This window comes from Balearica regulorum, chromosome 3 (genome assembly GCF_011004875.1).
Source record: "Balearica regulorum gibbericeps isolate bBalReg1 chromosome 3, bBalReg1.pri, whole genome shotgun sequence".
Taxonomy (NCBI): Eukaryota; Metazoa; Chordata; class Aves; order Gruiformes; family Gruidae; genus Balearica; species Balearica regulorum.
Window position 1 is genome coordinate 27,342,518 of NC_046186.1, and position 17,182 is coordinate 27,359,699.

Genomic DNA, 17,182 nt, shown 5'->3' on the forward strand with positions numbered 1-17,182 from the left:
CATTACATTTCTTGGTATTGTCAATACAAAAAAAAAGCACTGGGATTCCATGAAGAAAGGACAGGAGCAATAGAAATGGGACTCAGTGGCAATGACAAAGAAAGTGGAATGCTTAAAATGAGACTGTAAAAGAGTAAATGTGTATCAGGACAAGCATTTTTAATAGAGGACATAGAACATGAATTCCGTTTGACAAGGTCTTGCTATATTCTTGTTGGAAATAAGAGATATAATTTGAATCATTTGTAGACAAAGTAATGCAAGCTGAACAGATGCAGGCAAGGGCTGACTGAGTACAGCTAGCATGGCTACAGAGAGCTTATCATATGAAAGAAGAAAATATGCATTCCTATGTGAAAGAGGGAAGATAATCATGTGTCTGGCCTCAGCATTTACCAAGACATCTAAACTTAAGGCAGTGCCGGGTAGGATGCTTTGTAATTGCATTTGTGTGGTTCCAAATTAATAAGCTTAAGTGAGAGGAAATAGGTTTCAATGGGAAGGGAGATCTTTTATCTACAGATACATTTGGCTGCTACATTTTTTTTTTGTGTATGAAATAACCTGTAAGGCATTAAAAGCACAAGAGAATCCAGCTAAAGCAGGAAGGAGTTCTCCAAAATGGGAGAACACTTTGAAGAACATGCTGAAGAACTGCTTAGAAAGAAGAAAATTAACAAGATAGAGCCATAAAAAGCAACAAAAGACACAAGTTTAAAGAAGAGTCTGGTCAACTGCAGCAAACACTACTGACAATTCAAGAAGAATGAGGATAGACTACTGTTTCGGAGATCTTGTCATCAGGGAGTTTGGTGAGAGCTGTTGCAGTTGCAAGCAAGGAACAGAAGCCAAAGTGTACAAGTTGTAGGAGGCAATCACAGAAGAGGGTCTCCAGACAGTAATTATAAACAGCGCCTTCAATGAGCTTAGGAATGAAGAAGAGATAGGCGATGAGATATGATATGAAGAACCAAGTAGGGTCAAAGGTGCAATTTTTAAGAGGCAAATGCTTGCTTATATTGCAGTGGAAAAGAGCCAGAGGACAGTGAGAGGTTAAGAAAGAGAGTAAGGGAGGGGAGAAATAAGAGGAAGAACAGAACATGGGGTCACTGGGGCAAAGTGGAAGGGGCACAGATGGAAAGTAGACAAGAAACTCCTGCTGCTCTGACAGTGGAGGAGAAAGGATTAGGGGAGGGGAGGGAGAAGACAGTGACAGAAGGAAGAGCATACTGCATCTATTTTTTCTTAGGAGAAAAAGCAAGAGCCGATGTGAAGAAAAGCAGCAGAGGGAAAAAGAAGAGTTTGAGCAATGAGTTACAGAGGCAACTGGGATTTAATTTGGAAATTCAATTAAGTTGGAGAATACAGCTGTTTTCTAAAAAGATGGCAGGACTGAAAGAAAAAAAAGACTTTGCACTGAAAAAGACTGTCTTGGTCTCAGGGTATTCACCAGAGACACTCCACAGTATGAGAGCAGAAGCAAGTATCTGGGAGTTCACAAAGCAGACTCTGCAATGGAAGTGTTTAATTCTAAGTATGTGCTTAAATCTTTGCTGAATCAAAGCCAGATATTTTAGTAGCTTAACTACATCTTTAGCATGCAATCAAGAAAAGAGGCCATGCAACCAGAGGTGGAAAGAAGGACCTGCAGTAAGTGCATGTATCTATACAGCTGCTTTAGGAACACACAGGTAAATGCTGTTTTGCTCACTCAGGTTCTTTGAAATCAGCATTCCTCCCATTAATAAAAAGTGATAAAAAGAAGTTCTGTACTTGTTTCACCTGGCAGAGTTTACCTAGTCTCTTGCCTGTTCTACAGATGTCACTGCAGGTGAGTATCATTTGGTCTTCTAAATTGTTTTCTATGCATGTAAAAACAATTTAAAAATAAACCCCAACAACTTTACTGTGTCATATTTTGGACAAAAATGCTGAACATCCTCTGGGGATGGGGAGGGAGAAGGAAGAGGAAGAGAGTTTTCAATTCCTTCCAGTAAGCCAAAACCAAATTGCAATGTTCCACAAATGGTATAGACAGTATAAGGTCCCCACAATCAAGGTCACTAGGAATGGTGATAATCACCACGCCAGCCCAATGACTGTAAAGTGCAGGATATAAAACCACAAACAGGGTAAATGAGCAAACTTATCATAACCAAAGTGTGTTAAAAGGAAAATGAATCCAAGCAGAAACTGAACTCCATGTTGTAATCAGCCCTTTGTCAGCTTGTTTCAGCAAGAGTTCCAGAGCCAGATCCACAGCTGCTACCACAGCTGGAAGCACGGAGCCTCCTGAGAAGCCAGTTGCAGACTCAGATGCTGCTGTTTCCTGTTTATTATTATAGTGTAAGTTCACATATAATTTACCATGTTCACTGCAGATGTATTTATTTTTATTGGATGTTCGTGCTAAAATGTATATGCCTATCATTTGGTGAATTCATAATATTAAGGTTGATAGATTCTGTCTCTTTGCAAAGGAAGCCATTTGTTAAAAACAGGCAAGTTTTACTGTAAGGAGAAGGGAAATACAAAGAAGAGAAGAGGGAAAGCAGATTCTTCCAGAAACAGAATCTCCAAGCCAAGCCCAAAATGTGTAAATAAGGCCAGGAATCTTTTTCCACATTTGATTAAAAAAAAAAAAAAGAAACAACCTCTCCATGTATTTAGTGCCCAGTTGTACGTAATATGTATGCTATTCAAAGTGAATCCTATAGTAATAATATTTGTTATTATTTTTAGAATGCCCAGAAAACACCATTAAATTGTGAACTATATTCTAGAAAATAACTTATTTTCTAAAAACGGAACAAAACTGTTACTATAATGAAGGTCCACTTAGCCACTTAATTTTAATAACTATAGTGAATTATCCATGGAGCAATCAGTAACATACCAGCAAACACATTGTATTGTTATCTTCTCATTTCATATTAACATTTCAAGTCTGATTTTACGCTACTGTTTAAGAAAAAACAAGGATCATTTTTGCTTCCACGGTTATCCCTCTTTTTTAAAAAAAAAAATAAAAGGCAGCTCTTCTGGCCTACTAGTAATATTTTCTATCTGCAGGCACACAAAAAAATGGCTAAAAGTTGGTATAAAGTTATTCCTAAGGAAAATCTCTTCTCTCAGTGCAATCATGCAGTATGATAGTCAGTACAATGGCTCCTACATCCTTTTTTTAACCTGTCCCCAGCACAGAGAAATGAACCAAGTCCCCACATCCCAGCAATCTCCAGCTTCGCAAACTTTTCCAGGGGGCTGTGACCAGCTGGCTTAATACTGTGTAAGCCTGTAGATTTGTTTACATTCGCATAGTAAAATGTGTTGCTTCCAAGTCTATTAAATGTTCATCTACATGTTGTTGTTCCTATAATCTCAAATATAGGCTCACTTATAGTGACACAAAGGTGTTAAATTGGTTTTACTATCTAAAGAAGTGATAATGGTATAGTCACCCTATTATGAATATAACTGTGACTATGCTACTGTAGTCTTAAAATGGGGGTTTCAAGCCATGTGAAAAAATATGTGTACTCCAGTCCTAAGTAGTCCAGAATACCAGAAAATATGAGTTCAAAGTTTACACCACTTTAAACTGTATGATTTTTGTAAAACTGAACTGTTGGGAGTTTCTCTCATGGTACTTCTAATTAGGTATATAAAATACAGTATTGTAAGGCTGTCCAAATATCTTGAATTAAGGTATTTAAGATGAACTGTAATAAAAGAAAAAAAGAGCACTATTGAACTGAATAATAAAGATCAGATTGTCTTGATAATCAGAAGTTTCAGATAATCAGGATGTTTCTTTATAAACAAAACAGACTTCATTATTAGTTTCCAGAATTGCTCTAAAATATATTAAAATAAAACTGATGTGTTCTTCCACATGTATTTTTTCAAAATAAATCCAAATATCACTAACACAAGATAAAGATAACTAAAATAAATTCTTTCTCTTTAAGTTTCCTACTATTTTGTGTCTTACCTCGTGTATCAGCATCAAAGTAAAACAATAATTATTTCCTATAATCAACAAGGAATTATATATGTTGTAACCTGTAATCTTTATTATAACATAAAAGGTAATAATAATAATTAATAATACTAATAATGCATACAATCCTTTATTTGGTATATATTTGTCATAGCAAAAAATATTGATAGACTTCAATACGCTTCTATGTATTGTGAACTTCACCACACTGCTCATTCTTAAAAGACGTCGGACTAATAAACAAAGGAATTACATACACCAGTTTAGAATTAATGTGTGATTACATATGCTTTAATTTATGAAGCAGCAGCTTTGTAAGGAAATGCTTCTACAGTTATTTTACAGCAAACATTTGCATCTGTTTTTCTAACACGGAACCTCTACAGATTTGCATACACATTCACATTTGCCCATGCAAATAGTCCAAATGGCCTCAAAAGGGCTATTCACATGAACATTTTTCAGGACTAGGACATAAATACAGCTTTTAATTGCTGGTCATGGAGAAGTGGGTTTTAGTAGAGAAAAAAAAATTGCAACCTTTCAGCTCTAATATTCCCAGTTAATTTTTATTAGGACTAAGACAGTCCTATACAGAACCGAATGTTTCAGAGGAAGATTGTCTGACTTTATTTCACTGTCACAGGACACAAATTAGATAGTGAAGTACCATTTGTGGAAAAGGGGGAAACACAAGTCCTTCCTTACTGTTCTGTTGTACTAATTGCAATTTATTTCTGTGTCTTTTTAAATTTTGAATACATGAACTTGGAGGAATGTAGCTTAATCAGAATTTACTTAACATTTTCTTCATATGTGCATTAAAAATGGGAGGAAAACAGAGAAATTGTCTGAGCAGTCAGGGATCAGGTTAAGAAAGCTAAAGCCTTGATAGAATTAAGTCTGGCCAGGGATGTCAAGGGCAACAAGGAAAGCTTCTATAGGTATGTCAGTGATAAAAGGAAGACAAGGGAAAATGCTCCTTCAGAAGGAAACGGGAGACCTGTTTACCCAGGATATGGAGAAGTCAGAGGTACTCAGACTTTTTTGTCTCAGTCTTCCCCAGCAAGTGCTCTAGCTACACTGCCCAAGTCACAGAAGGCAAAGGCAGGGACTAGGAGAATGAAGAACCACCCACTGTAGGAGAAGATCACGTTCAAGATCATCTAAGGAACCTGAAGGTGCACAAGCCCATGAGACCTGATGAGATGCATCCATGGGTCCTGAGGAAACTGGATTATGAAGTTCCTAAGCCACTATCTGTCATATTTGAGAAGCTGTGGCAGTTCGGTGAAGTTCCTACGGACTGGAAAATGAGAAACACGATCCCCATTTTTAAAAAAGGGAAAAAAGGAAGACCCAGGGAACTAAAGGCTGGTCAGTCTCACTTTTGTGCCTGGCAAGATCATGGAGCAGATCCTCCTGGAAACTATGCTCAGGCACATGGAAAATAAGGAGGTGATTGGTGACAGCCAACATGGCTTCACTAAGGGCAAATTGTGTGTGTCAAATTGTCTGTCAAAAAGTGTGACAGATTTGGGGGCCTTCTATGACAGGGTTACAACATTGGCGGAAAAGGGAAGAGCAACTGACATCATCTATCTGGACTTGCACAAAGCATTTAACACTGTCCCGTATGACATCCTTGTCTCTAAATTGGAGAGACGTGGACTTGACAGATGGACCACTCGGTGGATAATGAATTGGCTGGATGGTCACACTCAAAGAGTTGCAATGGCTTGATGTCCAAGCGGAGACCAGTGACCAGTGGCATTCCTCAGGGGTTGCTATTCAGACCAGTGCTGTTTAACATCTTTGTCAGTGACATCGACAGTGGGATCGAGTGCACCCTCAGCAAGTTTGCCGACAACACCAAGCCGTGTGGTACGGTCGACACGCTGGAGGGAAGGGATGCCATCCAGAGGGACCTTGACAGGCTTAAGAGATGGGCCTGTGTGAACTGCATGAAGTTCAACAAGGCCAAATGCAAGGTCCTGCATATGAGTCAGGACAATCCCAATCACAGCTACAGGCTGGGCAGGGAATGGATTGAGAGTAGCCCTGAGGAGAGGGACTTGGGGGTGTTGGTGGATGAAAAGCTCAACATGAGCCAGCAGTGTGCGCTTCCATCCCAGAAAGCCAACTGTGTCCTGGACTGCATCAAAAGAAGCGTAACCAGCAGGTCAAGGGAGGTGATTCTGCCCCTCTACTCCGCTCTCGTGAGATCCCACCTGGAGTACTGCATCCAGCTCTAGATATTAAAATAAAGTGAAATATGTGCTGCGTGTGTAGAGGCTACAGGACACCGAACATGAAGGGATATATTCTTAATCATTTCTTGAGAAAAGTTTTTTGGATTACATCCTTATTGGACCAATTTGAACTGATTATTAAATTCTAAGTCTTATTCTAGAGGTGACCAGCTTTTTAAAAGATTAATTCCATCCAAGCTGCAATATTGCATTGAATGCAATATTATTGGGTATGTAACTCAAACCCCTCCCTCACCTCACAATCTGAATTCTTAAAGCCTGTTTCATCTTAAAATATCAACATACGAAGGACATGGAACTATTGGTGTGAGTCCAGAAGAGGGCCACGAAGATGATCAGAGGGCTGGAGCACCTCTCCTGTGAAGACAGGCTGAGAGTTAAGGTTGCTCAGCCTGGAGAAAAGAAGGCTCTGGGGAGACTTTATAGCAGCCTCCCAGTACCTAAAGGGGGCCTACAAGAAAGCTGGAGAGGGACTGTTTACAAGGGCATGTAGTCATAGGACAAAGGGTAATGGCTTTAAGCTAAAAGAGGGTAGATTTAGATTAGATATTAGGAAAAAAATCTCTATGAGAGTAGTGAGGCACAGGAACAGGTTGCCCAGAGAGGTTGTGGATGTCCCCTCCCTGGAAGTGTTCAAGGCCAGGCTGGATGAGGCTTTGGGCAATGTGGTCTAGTGGAGGGTGTCCCTGCCCACAGCAGGGGGGTTGGAACCAGATGGTCTTTGAGGTCCCTTCCAACCAAAACCATTCTATGGTTCTATGATTCTGCGAGTCTATGAGTCTATGATTTAAATTAAAACACAGTCCAAGTGACTACTTGTAATTACCATTTGCCACAGTTTTTCATCAATCCTGGCTGTTAAGATTCATTTTTAATCACTGAAAAAGTGATATTTTTAATAGTACCTGAACTATGCACTAAAAGATGCAATTCTGAACCCAGCAGTATTTTGTGTCATTTCACATGCAAAATATGCATAGTAGTAATTAGCTGACCACACAGTTTATAACTGATTTGGCTCAGTGTCTTCACAGAATGTGTCCCAGATGTTACTGTAAAGTTTTTATGCATGTACAAAAAATAAAAATAAAAAACCCTTTATGACGCTAATAAATAGTGCAACTTCTAAGACCATACGCAAGATTTCAATTCTTCATAAACATTTGCACTAATTTAGTAAACATTTTGAAAACTGTGTGCTGTGCTACAGATTTTAAATGTGACAGCTGACAACATAAATTCTCTGGATGATGATCGAGTCAATGTTAGTGCAGCTGTAGCAACAGTAAGACATGCAAAAGCTTAAAGTTTAGTTTCAACTGTTTGAGTGCATTTTTCATAAGATTCAAGGATTGCCAATGATTTATGCTCACTACATAAATTCTAAATAGCCAGTAAAAATAGGAAATAAAATTTGAACCCCTTAAAATTATTTTTGGAAGTATTTTTCAACTGCACAAATAAGGAGTTAGGGCAAGGCACTAAATTATCCATTTCCTGCAAATAAATAACACTTTAGACAATAATAGTGCTTTAGAAAGGAAACAATCTCTGTACTGAAATTAATATAAATACAATTTATGCATATTAATATTTTTATTACCTAAGTAATTCAAGCAAAATATTTAGCCTACAAAATTTATATTAGAAGCCAAAATCTGTAGTCCTGGGAGCTTGCTTGAGCAAAGGCTGCAGGTTTTGGCCAAGGTTCTTTAAAAGTAGCCAATCTCTAAAAAGGTGATTAAAAACAAAACATTGATTCTCAGCACACAGAGTACAAATCTTTGTCTGTATAGTCCACAGTTTCATTCTGTGTTACCTTGCAGCACAGAGCCTATTAATACATTTCTTATATCTACTGTGATTTACAATAAGTTGCTAATCCTTAGCCTATGCACACGTAGGATGGGATTCATCTGTTCTAACTTCTGGTATCAAAGATAATCATCTACAGCCTATGCCTTAGATAGGTCATCTATAGGATGCCTAACATAGGATAGGACCTAAGATCCTTTGCAGTCAAAAGGATGGACTATCCAGAGAGTGGTTCATCTTAACCTAAGGCCAGTACTTTAAAAAGCACATATGATAAATCATAGCCTGAAAGCTGCCTATTTCCTTGTAGTTACTACAAGCAGATTTAGGATGACAAGCTGAGACTTGTGTGCTCATACTCAGATTTGCTTCATGTTACAATAGTTGTAAACAATGTATTATTATTCTCAGTAAATAGAAGCCACACAACAAAATAAAATCTGAAACTAACCTTCTTGAAATTAAATAACAACCAGCAAACCATGAGCACCAATTCTAAATATTGAATGTCAACTGACAAATTATGTAATATCTCATCCTTTTGTTTCCAAAATGCTGGGTTTGAGGTGATTCACCAGAAACTCCCAAATTTCAATTTCTGAAACTGTCAGTTTCTGCCCCTGCTTGATTTGTCTCTGTGATACTTACAGATCAGGATATAAAGCATAAAGAACATGGCATAAAGAACAACTTGCCCCAAAGCCTTGACTGAGCATTTAGAGAATTTTGCATGGAACTGGGATACGAAAGTGCCATTTACTTTACTTAGTAGCTTCTTCAGTAGCAGCTAAATATGGGATCATAAATCAAGATCATAAATCACAGGCTTTGATAGCTAATTCTTTTTTTGGTTATTTTATCTCCAGGAAAACATCACCTTGATTGCACTGAGTATTTCTATGAAATCTCTGTTTAAGTTTTACTTTCTGATTATCTTTTCCACACTTTGTTTCATCAAGGAAGAGAAGCTCTGTGTTTTATATCATTAAATACAATGTAAAACTCCACAAGTCTTCTAAATTTATTGCAATATTTGGAAACTAATGACTACTTCCACTCAAGTCCTAATGAATCCTCCATAGCAGTGCAGGGTCTTTTGGGTGTTACCAGAGAAAATTATGGTTTAGCCTTATAGAATTAAGTTGGAAATGACAGTCTGCTGCCATAATCTTCCCCCTCACAGGCAGCTGAAATCAGATTTATTTACTTCCTGGATTTGGCATTCAAAACTGCTGCTTCTTCTTTCTGGGTATTTTTTCATTTTTTAAGTCCATCTTCTAGACCTTTGTTCAACTGCTAAGAGATCTCCATTTTTAAAAAATTCCTTCTGAATTCTGCATTTCTATGTTCATGCTCCTGCTATTATTTTTCTGGTCTTCAGAATTCTACTCAACAACAGACTGTACAATGGAGCTTCAAAGAAAATACTGAGGTAGATGGACACTAAATAATCCTTTTTTATTATTATTATTTCTGAGCAATCATTCCATCTCAATGCTTCCTACAGATTCCTGTGATTCTGCAGCCCACGAGGAGTGCATCTGAATGAGTATGCACACGCAGGAACAAGACTGAATGTATCACAATGCTTAGCAATTACTCTCTTGAAAACATATTTGTCTAGACTCTGATCCATAGCAACATTTCAACTCTCATTAATTACTATTTTGCCTCCTCAATATCTCGCTGGAAGGGATTTTTTAAAAGTGCACTCAAAGTCCAAATGGATTTTGTTAACCCATTCTCTTTTGTCTTCTTTATCTTGTCATGCTCAAAACTTTTTTTTCAATATTTTCATACCCTGAAATTCACGTTCAATGGATAGTTTAGATACTCAGTTGGGATTTTTTTTGTTATGAAATATGGGTCCATATTCTGCAATTTAGATTCTCAGCAGATTTTTAGCAGATTACCTACTTTATTATTGAGTTATATTAGATCCCACTAGACAAATACCAGACAGTCCTCTCCTAAAGTTTTTTATTTGAAGTGTGACGTTAGTCCAGCATCTTATCTCCTGATGCCTTAACCTACAATTTTCACTGGATAAATTAGTTCCCAAGCTCTATCCTGCGATGAAGATAGCTGTAACATAAACAAAACTGTAGGTTTTCTTCAATATACTTATCCTCTCTAATTGGACTCTTTGTTATAATCACACAAATTGAATGATTCTGTCAATGGCTTCCTACTTCTCAGTCATTCACTTTTCTTAAGTAAGTTCTTTAAGCATAAGGAAGAAAGCTATAGCTGGAGTGAACTTATATCATTTTCATTCACTGTTGAAGCATTGTGTAACATACTACACCTGGCACGACAGACCCAATAAATTTGACCTGCATGTACTGTGTGAAGTTTGCCTAGGTTTGCATACTGAAGTGAAATTACAGATTGTTGTACTGGCTGCACAAAGTAAGCACTTTTAAAACATAATCTGATAGTATTTTCTCAGAGTTCAACTATCTCATTTTTATTCATCTCCGTACTGTTGTTGTTTCTGTTTGCTTCATTACCTGGTTCTTGATACTCCTCTCTTTCTACCTCCTTGCTTTGTTTTCTTTTTTTTAATTCTTAGTTATTATAATATTCTCTTTTTTTTTTGGTGCTCTGCTTCTGTTTGACCACTTTCTGCCTCCTACCTCTTCCTCTCTGTACATGCCTTCCCATTCTGCTGCTTTCTCATTTTTTTCTACTGCGTGCAGAAAAAAAACTTGCCACACAGTTCATCGGATAGTAGACAATAAACGTGTGGGAATGTTGTAGAATCCTGTCATGGGAATAGTCATTTCCATCATGTCAGTGTATCAGTGCCAGAAGAACTGCTACTGGCATATTACAAATGCCTTAGACATACAATATGATGGGAAAAAAGCAGCAGGTTGCCTCTTTCTTAAACATGTGAAAACTAGTGCACAGAAGTTAACATCTTAAGCTCCAGTACCAATCTAGAGGACACCACAGGGACTTCATCACCTGCAGTTTACATCTTCTGGACTAGTCCATTTGTTCAGACCCATAGCTATCCAAAAACATATACAATGCATAGGCTTTGAGGATTCCCATGATGGTTGGTTGCCTCTATTGTGCCATTTGGTTGAATTTTGTTACTGAAATAACAGAAATATGAAATAGAAAATATTGCCTGACACGCCTAGACATCTGCAAAAACCAGAAAACAAAAGTTTAGTGTAAAAATGTTCACCAGAGCCTAAGGTTTGTTGCTATACATATGCTGTCTTTTCTGAATTGGCTGCCTATTCCCTTATACACACCTATCTGGGAACTAAAATTCAGGCATCCCTGAGCTTAATCCTCCTGGAGAACTCAGATTGCTAGTTATGTTCCCAGGTTAGAATTTAGTTTCAGGAAAATCTGGCAAGCAGTGGTGGCAGAGACCTTTTAAACAACAGACCTCTTATAAGAGAAGTTGCTCAGGAAGGCAAACCCTGACTCTACCTGACAGATTAGCAGTTAGGTAGAGTATTTAAACTCTGGCACAAGTTATTGTTTCCTAATACAGTGAAAGTCCTTACTTCTCTATTCAGTCATTGTCCATCTGAAACATATAACCAAGCTAGGGAAAAAGGACCCAAGTGTTTATGAGCTATCCTTGTTTGGATGTGTGTGTGTTAAAATCCTTGGGCTGGACAAGATGACCTCCAGAGGTCCCTCTCAACCTAAACCATTCTGTTATTCTGTGATCCTCTGAGGCTAAAGTATAACTAGAAGTCACATATCCCTTTCTCCAGGCAAATGCTCAAACTACCACAATATTGTGCAAAGAGTGAGCAGCAGCATTACTTCATCACTATTTCTGGAGGAAAGAGAGATCCCAGTATTTATTCCCAGGTTTTCAAGCACTTAGTCTCGGAGGTATCTACCTCTATCTATTTTGAAGTCCAGGTATTTTCTGAGCGTGATGTAGTTTGCATTACTAATAATCCTCAAGAAATCTCACTGTTGAGTTTCTCCTTGAATGTATGTAAGCCTTTTTGCATTCACAAGGACCTTCACAAATTATCTCAGATAAGTAGTTCTGTGTAATGCAAAAGAAAATGGAAATGAAAAAGAAAGACTGTTCAAGTGCAAGTACCAGTCAGGACTATTTCCAGTTTAAAAGAAGGTACTCTAGAAAAAGATAAATACTGGACAATTCCAGAGTTTCATGCACTAGAGATTCCAAACACTTCAACACTTGGAGTTTTCAGAATCACTTATATAGAGAATATTTTTTTCATAGGAGTAAATTTGTTTTATCACTTTTATACCTTGATTCTACAGTGTATTAAGTGATATATAATCAATACTATAATAAAAAAAAAGTATGCAGGGTATTTTTTAAGGTGCAGGCAACAGCGTTATGAGCTCTCAGCAGCACAAAATAAATGTTATTGTCATCTGTGATGATAGATAATAAAATGGGTATGTTTAAACACACAGCTTATTTTTTTTCAATTTCCGGAGAAAACTAGTCACCATTAGTAGTTACAAAACACAGAGTAAAATTACTAAATACATTACATCTTAGAAAAAAAATCACAATAAAGGCTATTATTTCATCTAAAATGTAAAAATTTTGTAGTATACTTTTCTATTGGTACAAAAAAACCCCTGTAACAACAACTCCAATAACTGTATTACTTAAGAATCTTTATATTTACCCACGCACTGGAACATTCATATTCCTTGCAGATTTAGCAACTTCTTCAAATTTTTCTATGCTTTCTTCAATTGAACAATTAATATTCATTTTGCTAAAAGATTCAGATGCTGCACCAAATACTGAGACTTCTGTAGCCCCTGCTGCAATCTGAAAAATACATTTTAATAAAACAGAATAATAATACTATATTAAAAGATTAGATTAAGCATTTAATTCTGTATGACACTCTAAAATTTTAAAGTAGATTATAAGTATATCATTCATATCTAAAATACAAGTTTCATTCCTTTTTTTTTTAATCATCTATTGCATACAAACAGATTGAATCAACTTTTGAGTTCATTCACTATGGCATATTTCCTTCCTCTTCTTAGCAATTAGGTAAACATATTTCTGAAATGATATATGATAAAGGTATTAAGATGTAGGAAATCACATGAACCAACTATGAAAACAATAATGATTGATACTTATATTCATTTTTCAGAAAAGGAAAAGATCATATAACAACTCTGAAATAGCCATCCTCTGCACAAAGCCTGTTTCTCATGAATGCCAGGAAGTAATTCTCATGCTTAGGAAAGCTCTGTGCCTATATTTGCCTAGAACAGCAACAATAACCAGCAGGGATTTCCTTGTTAGATCGAACTCTAGGATCAAGGACTCCATTGGTCTTGGTGTCATAGTTGATACGGATAATATGGAAAATGTGTATGTGAGAGTCCACTGAGAAAAAGTCTCAGAGCAAATACCAGTCTATAAAATGTGTAAATGTGGTGACTTCACTGAAGGGGCAAGTAGCCTGAGCTTCTACTCAGTACCTTAGTACTCAGTAAATCAATTAACATGAGGCAAACTAGAATGCTAAAAGCCACGTGATAGGAGAAGAAAACACTTAAGCTTAGGAGAATAGCTAATTAATTAATTCTTACTCTCCAGTGAGAATAATACTCTTACTCTATTAAAAAGAATGGAGTTTTTCCCCTTACTCTCTGCTTCTGCAGGATAACGTCTAAGCTTCAGCAACCCTTACAGGAACATATATGCTTCCAGATAGAGGGAAGAAAAAAATAAATAGCAGCAAGAAAGAACTCAGCAATAATCTACAACTATTTTTGCATTGTTTTCCTTTCATTATATCACTAAATATGGTATAGAGATATAGCAGATTTAATTCAACTCATACAAGCTACCATTGCAGACAAAGTTGTGGCACTATAAATCTGACTATTGATAGTTAACTCGCCTAAGTACAGGATTCTGTTTTAACAGAGATTTCATATGCAGTACAAAAATTGAATGATAGACTACACCACAAATGTCCATCAAGCAGTATGCTTTCCAAATATGGCTTGTCCTATATCAAGACAAAAGCACAGAAGCATGAAAAATTTTCAGAAAACAAAAGTGTTTAAGATTTTACTATCAATGTATATGTTTTAAGAAGACTGAAATGCTCCATTTTCACAATTCCAAACACTTCTAGTCTATAATTTTGAATATTTATTTTCTATGAACTGAAACAATTTAAACTTTCAAACCCTACCAAAATGAAACACAGAATTTAAGAAATCTAATACATTCCTATAAAGCATTTTCATTTAAATGACTCTTTCCTCATTCTTATTCACTACTTTCCAATAAGAAGACACTCCAGAAACTTTTCTAGGGCAAACAAGTCAAAGAAGAAGGAATTGTCTTTCTTTTTATATACAAGCATCATTTACAGGAACTTGCAAAGATTATTTGATCAATACTTCCATTAAAATATGAATATGTAGACCTTAACATCACTCTGCGAATTCATCCATTTTTCACAATTTAATTAATTAATTAAAAAAACTATAGCTTAGTTCTAACAGGACAGGTTATAACCTGACATTAAATAGCTAGTTTATGGTACTGGACTGAAAGTGTCTGAAACCTGAAAGAGGTAATTGTGGACGTCTTCTATGAAGGTACTTACAGCAGAATGAAAACCTTGAAGATTAGGTGTGAGAACAGGATACTGAACTCCAGGATGCCGCTCAATGCCCCTCATTACTTCTTTGTGATCTGCCATCTAAAATATATATAAATAATTTGTATTGATCAGCAGTTATTTTCTGATTTTATATAGATCAGCAGAAATTGGTTTAGACTGTGGTTTTGCCTTCATTAGGTATACAGTTCATATAAAAAGTGTAACAACAAAGGGGTTAAATTGATGTTGTACAAGCATACTTTTTTTTGGATTTCTTCACTTTTAAGTGTTTGAGTTGCAAGCTTTCCAGTTCTATATGAATATAGAATTGGGACTAAGATTTCTACATCTTTCTTTTTTGTGTGTATCTGTAAAAACATGATTTGTATCATAAATTGATAGGCTTGTGATCATGCTGATCATCTTGAAATTTACCTCAATGGACTCAATAGGTGGAATTAACAGAATAACTGACATTTTAAAACCATACAAATCCTTCAGCATTCTGATAAATTCAACTTCACAATCTTAAACATAAGTGAACCTAAATTACTCAACACTGTAATCAGCATATTTGAAAAGACTAATGACAAGTCTGTCTTTAAAAATATAACAAAATCCAGTTCTCTGTGTAGTGTAACAGTTTTATATACTTAGAATTTTCTTTCAAAAGAAGAAAATACTTCTTTATTATAGCAAAGGTCAAAGACCATTACTTTAATCAAGCATGTTTTCCTTAGTCTCCCCTCACAAAAGAAACTCTTCCTTTTTAAGATATTCTTACACTTTTCTCACTCAAAATTAAATATACTCAATGTACTAATCAAAAAGATGAATCAAAGACTTATTCATGTAATAAACTGTGGATTATTTAGACAAGCAGATTTTCTTGAAAGAAGTGGAGGAAAAATGAGTTTATTTTTTAATGGTGTGATGCCTGAAAACAATACAGTTAATAAAACATATCCCTCATATTTCATGTCTTATAGATTTTAAGTTTTAAAAAAGGAATAGTGTATTTTAAATGCTTTTTAAATCAGCTCTCATAAAAGCAAATCTTCCAAGCAAACAACATTAAATTGGATTTCTGATTCTTTTGACACTGATGAAAAGTCATTTGAGGAGTACTGTATGAAAAGATATATATGTGAACTACAAAGCTTTCATTACTCCTTATTTGCAACAGATACTTTATTGACAGCTTTGCAGTACCACAATACTAAATATGTGACATTAAATTATATCAGATTATTAAGTGACAATACTACTGGCAACCTGGAATCTTCCTGTCACTGGTTTCCTACTACAGAAATGAATGGATTAAAAATATCAGAAAAATGCATGTATGCCTCCTCAAACGTAAGCCCAACTTGTATCTATAAGGAAGTGGATATATGGTATGAAAAGTGTCTTAAAGCCAGACACAACTGATTTCTCATCAGGAAACCAGTGATGGCACAAAGCAACTTTCTGTAATTGTTTCTACATAAACTAAATCAGTGTGACCACCTAACATATCTGATAACCTCACAAAAAGCAATTTGGTAATGCCTTAGTTTTTTAAGAACAACTTTTTGTTCCTTAATTTAATATAAATAGTATCTACATTTCTCAGGGCAAGGAATAATGTTTGAAACCAAATGATTAATTAAATGGCAAATGCTGGAACGAATTCCACACTTTAAAATTATAGCCTGACTTAAAATATACTAGAAAACCAAAATGAAACTTTTTCAACCAGTATAAAGCTGCCAGATCCAAATAATACATATTACATTTGTCCCACTACTATTTTTCCTGTAAGTAAAATCCCATTTTAACACATACTGTATGTTATAAGATTTTAAGTTGTAATAAAATATTTCTTTTCCAAATTTCTTTAAAAATAAGCTTTCTGATGGTAGGTATTTATAATTTTTGGCTGTTTAGGTTATAGGTGTGGCATCCTGTTTTATATGGCACCTCGCTACTGTGGAACTTTTTCTTTTCGCTTTTTTCAGTAAAAAAAAGTCTGCCAAAAAAAACAGTGGATGGGAAACCATAAAAGAGCTTTAAAATACTAAAAAAAGAAATAAGTGAATGAGTGATCTAAACATAACCGTGAATTCTATTCCCATGACCTATGAAAAGAAAAAAAGAGCAAAGAAAAGACAAAGTCAAGACTGCACTCCCTATCAAAGCAACACAATCTTACCTTTTAAATAAAAAAAATTTTAAACACAAATTAAGCCATTAAAATAAAGCATTCAGATGTGACTTTAAGATAAGAAGGGATTGTTCATTTTTTCCAAAACTGACAAACCTGTGCTAAATTTGGTACTCCTAATGGCTCACAGGAAAAGGAAATAATTAAACAAGAAAGGAAGAAATCCACCTTTCCTTTAGACTTTTCTTTCTAATGTTTAAAAACCTTCATTATTCTCTGTTGCCGTAACTGCCAAAGTTTGATGACATTTGGAAAAAAT

At 35.8% G+C, this 17,182-nt stretch overlaps 1 protein-coding gene and 1 long non-coding RNA gene across 3 annotated transcripts in view; one reads left to right on the forward strand and one right to left on the reverse strand.

Annotated features, from left to right (window-relative positions):
- Positions 1-17,182, forward strand: part of LOC142600928 (uncharacterized) — a 637,768-nt gene that overhangs the window by 266,585 nt on the left and 354,001 nt on the right. The window lies entirely within an intron of this gene.
- Positions 1-17,182, reverse strand: part of HMGCLL1 (3-hydroxy-3-methylglutaryl-CoA lyase like 1) — an 89,241-nt gene that overhangs the window by 44,487 nt on the left and 27,572 nt on the right. For both annotated transcript variants that reach the window (XM_075747375.1, XM_075747376.1), the window contains 2 exons: positions 14,721-14,816; positions 12,753-12,901 (listed from right to left, as the gene is read on the reverse strand). In XM_075747375.1, the coding sequence (XP_075603490.1) occupies positions 12,753-12,901; positions 14,721-14,816 (245 nt within the window). The remainder of the gene's footprint in view (positions 1-12,752; positions 12,902-14,720; positions 14,817-17,182) is intronic.